Raw genomic sequence first — 3296 nt, 5'->3', positions numbered from 1 at the left:
CACACACACACACACACACACACACACACACCCAACCACCACCACCACCACTGATGTTAGAACCCGGACTATGGGAGAAGTGCTTCAACAACAATGCCTCCAAGAGGGAAACGATGTTGCGAGCTTTGACATCGCTACATCCACCCACCGAGGGTACATCATGGGTTTTCACCCCGAAGAGGGAGTCCGAGTAAACTCTAGATAATGCCTCCAATTAGAAAATGATGTGAAACACTACCATTGATGAGTAAAATCACAGTAGATCAGGACAAGATTTTTCACTCTGGAGTTCGAGACCTTGTGCCCGAAGGCATCACAAAACCTGACTCATCTTGTACTGTCGCCCCCACTTTCGGTGAAGAAGTCCCTGCTGCAAGCCGGAGCATCTTGCAACGATATGCGTACACACTCACAACCCTAATGTGGACATCACAACAGGACATTACCATGCATACGAGGAGCAAATCAATGCACACGGTCAACATCAGCAAGGCCAGCGTTGCCGCAAAGAGCCCACTCAAGGGAATCAAGCTGTAGCCCCAAATCTTAGACAGTCATTGGAAGCACATACAACTCCGTATATAAAGCTAGAAGACCTTTCCGAAAAATTAAATCGTGAGCCCTTTGTATCTTTTTTTTCTTTTTGGCATGCGTGCAATTTCTAATAGATAGGTTGCGTAATTTGAACCTGCCCCAACCCAACATGTCCTTGTTCCATTCAAAAAAGGAGAAACCGTAAGTAGGACTAGGAGTACTTGTTAACTAAGGGTGTTTAGCATGGTGCCATGGCAAAGCAAGCCAGCGTTGGCCTACCTTTGCTAACTTCCAACTGTAACTTACCTAGAAGGAGCAGCAGACCCGCATTCCTGCTCAACAAGATAATGTTTCATACTCGCGCGTTGTACAATCTCAAATCACCGGCCCTAAATAAGAATGCCAAGTTCCCGGCTGCAAAGACTGCCTGCGACCGGAAGAGGACAACAGTTAGACGACGGTGAGCTTTTCGGACAAGGCAGAGCGTGTCTCCTTCCTTGTCCACGAGCAAGCACATACTGGGCCAGTTCTTTTGGGCGATTCTACTAGAATCGCCCCCTTCCCCAGCTTCTCTCAAAATCACCACTCTATATGTTTTTTACAATCCTAGCTAATTAGACCTTAACTAAATAGGATTGTAAAAAAATATGAAGTGACAATTTTGAGAGAAGCTAGGGAGGGGGGCGATTCTGAGAGAATCGACGAAAAGAACTGGCCCACTATCAGTGATAGAGCCGGCCGGCCAGCTATTGATTTGCTCTCTAGCCGCCAGGTTTTGCATCTGATTGGTCAGCATAAGTCGCTTGGTTTTTTAACCGCTTTGTGAATTTAAGGAGATCAACTTGATCGATTCCAGAACACTGGAACGTGGCCTTAGTCTTTCTTTTTTTTGACAAGGGGTCTCAGTCTCATAACACGCACCTGGAGGACTAGGTCAGACAATTCCACTACTGGTTTTATTCTTCTCTGGACGAGAGCTATCCCAGCTCAGCCTCGCGAGCAGCAAAAGTCAGAAGCCACAGGAAAATCAGGATAATTTCATGGAGTCATTGACCAAATGACTCCTCTCTGATCCAAGTGAACAGCTTCGTCCCACGCCCAAGAAATAAGCTCAACTTGATAACCGCTATACAAACTATCATGTGCAACTCGGGTCTGTTGTCTCCAACAGGATATACCACCGAATGAATGGATCATGGATCGATTCAAGAACGCATGTGCAGCAGGTACGTACTAGCCTGCAAGGAGTGCAAAAACAACTAATCTAGTATATCCCCATTGGCTCCAAATTAATGGAATCGGATGCGCAGGCTCTTGCGTGTTTCCCTCCCCATCCGAGCCTACGACCTTGAGACGGCGATGCATGGTATCCATAGTTCCATACGCAAACCACACTGCCTATAAGTACCAGCTCCTACCGTTGCTAATTTCCACAACCAAGAAGCACTCTGGCAACTACACCACCAAGCTGATAGCAAGCAAGCATTGGCCAACCGATCATGGCGAGGCTTCAGTTTTCCGTGGTAGCGGCCTGCGCCGTCCTCCTCTCGCTCGCAGCCTCCTCCCTGGCCGGGGACGCCGACATGCTCCAGGACGTCTGCGTCGCCGACTTGGCATCCCGTAAGTCATCATCTTTGTAAAGTTTGTTGTTGCATTTTTCGTGCTGGCTCTTGTTGATGACGTGGTGTTTTCCTCAAAACGAATGTCGGTAGCAATCAAGCTGAACGGGTTCCCGTGCAAGGTGGACATCACGGCGGACGACTTCTTCTTCGCCGGTCTGAAGAGGGCTGGCAACACCAACAACGCGGCAGGGTCGAACGTCACGGCGGCGAACGTGCAGTCATTCCCTGGGGTGAACACGCTTGGCGTGTCCATGGCACGCATTGACTACGCGCCCGGAGGCCAGAACCCGCCGCACACCCACCCACGCGCCACCGAGATCATCTTCGTCCTCGAGGGAGTCCTGGAGGTGGGCTTCATCACCACCGCCAACAAGCTCTTCACTAAGACCGTCACTGTTGGAGACGTGTTCGCCTTCCCACGTGGGCTCGTGCACTTCCAGCAGAATAGGGGTCGTGGCCCCGCCTCCGTGATCGCCGGCTTTAACAGCCAGCTTCAGGGCACACAAGTGATCGCCACCACACTCTTCGCTGCCGCACCGCCAGTGCCAAGCGACGTGCTTGCTAAGGCCTTCCGGATCGACAACGGCCAGGTGGACGCTATCAAGGCCAAGTTCATGTAGGGTACCTTTGCCGTCCGCAACTCTGTATCTGTTAACAAGAAAAATCGTCTGTACCATTACTAAATAAATGGTACTCAAGCGAGCTGTAGTGTGTAGTTGATCTGTTGATGTGTATGTCGTATTTGTTTATCTTTGAAATAATACAAAACTGTTTCTGTTTCACGTAATGTATGTTACATTTTACTAGTGTGTCGTTGATTTCTTTATGTGTATAGTACATTTGATACATTCCTTTACGTGTATGTTACATTTTTTTCTTTAACTTGTCGACAAATCTATAACTTGCTAGATTTCCCAAGATTTGTTCTCATGTTCTTTCTTCTCGATAAAGGGCATTCTTTATTGACTCGTAATATCGCATCAAGTGGATACAAAACACAACGAGTACACACCCGGCCTCTATATAATTAAGATGCACACAACCAAAAAGAAAAAGAAAAGACCCAAAGGGTCAATGGGCGAGGCAAACGACCCACTACAACAAAACATCAACTACTACCACTGTCATTGGCAACACCCG

The 3296-nt window shown here is 48.2% G+C and overlaps 1 protein-coding gene across 1 annotated transcript; it reads left to right on the top strand.

The window, feature by feature from the left end:
• Positions 1 to 1974: 1974 nt before the first annotated feature.
• Positions 1975 to 2938, top strand: LOC125512970 (germin-like protein 1-1). Its single transcript, XM_048678025.1, has 2 exons — positions 1975 to 2154; positions 2247 to 2938. Exons 1-2 carry the CDS (start codon positions 2034 to 2036, stop codon positions 2774 to 2776), a joined length of 651 nt encoding a protein of 216 aa, XP_048533982.1. The 5' UTR covers positions 1975 to 2033; the 3' UTR covers positions 2777 to 2938.
• The last annotated feature ends 358 nt before the right edge of the window (positions 2939 to 3296 follow it).

This window comes from Triticum urartu, chromosome 6 (assembly GCF_003073215.2).
Source record: "Triticum urartu cultivar G1812 chromosome 6, Tu2.1, whole genome shotgun sequence".
Classification (NCBI taxonomy): Eukaryota; Viridiplantae; Streptophyta; class Magnoliopsida; order Poales; family Poaceae; genus Triticum; species Triticum urartu.
The sequence above is the reverse complement of the archived record's forward strand: the minus strand, read 5'-3'. Positions and strand labels throughout refer to the sequence as shown.

What these genes read in the sequence shown, in the direction of transcription:
- LOC125512970 (XM_048678025.1), top strand. Translation starts at nt 2,034, where the DNA reads ATGGCGAGGCTTCAGTTTTCCGTGGTAGCGGCCTGCGCCGTCCTCCTC. An exon ending in CGTCGCCGACTTGGCATCCC is followed by an intron (nt 2,155 to 2,246) that starts GTAAGTCATCAT and finishes GAATGTCGGTAG; the next exon opens with CAATCAAGCTGAACGGGTTC.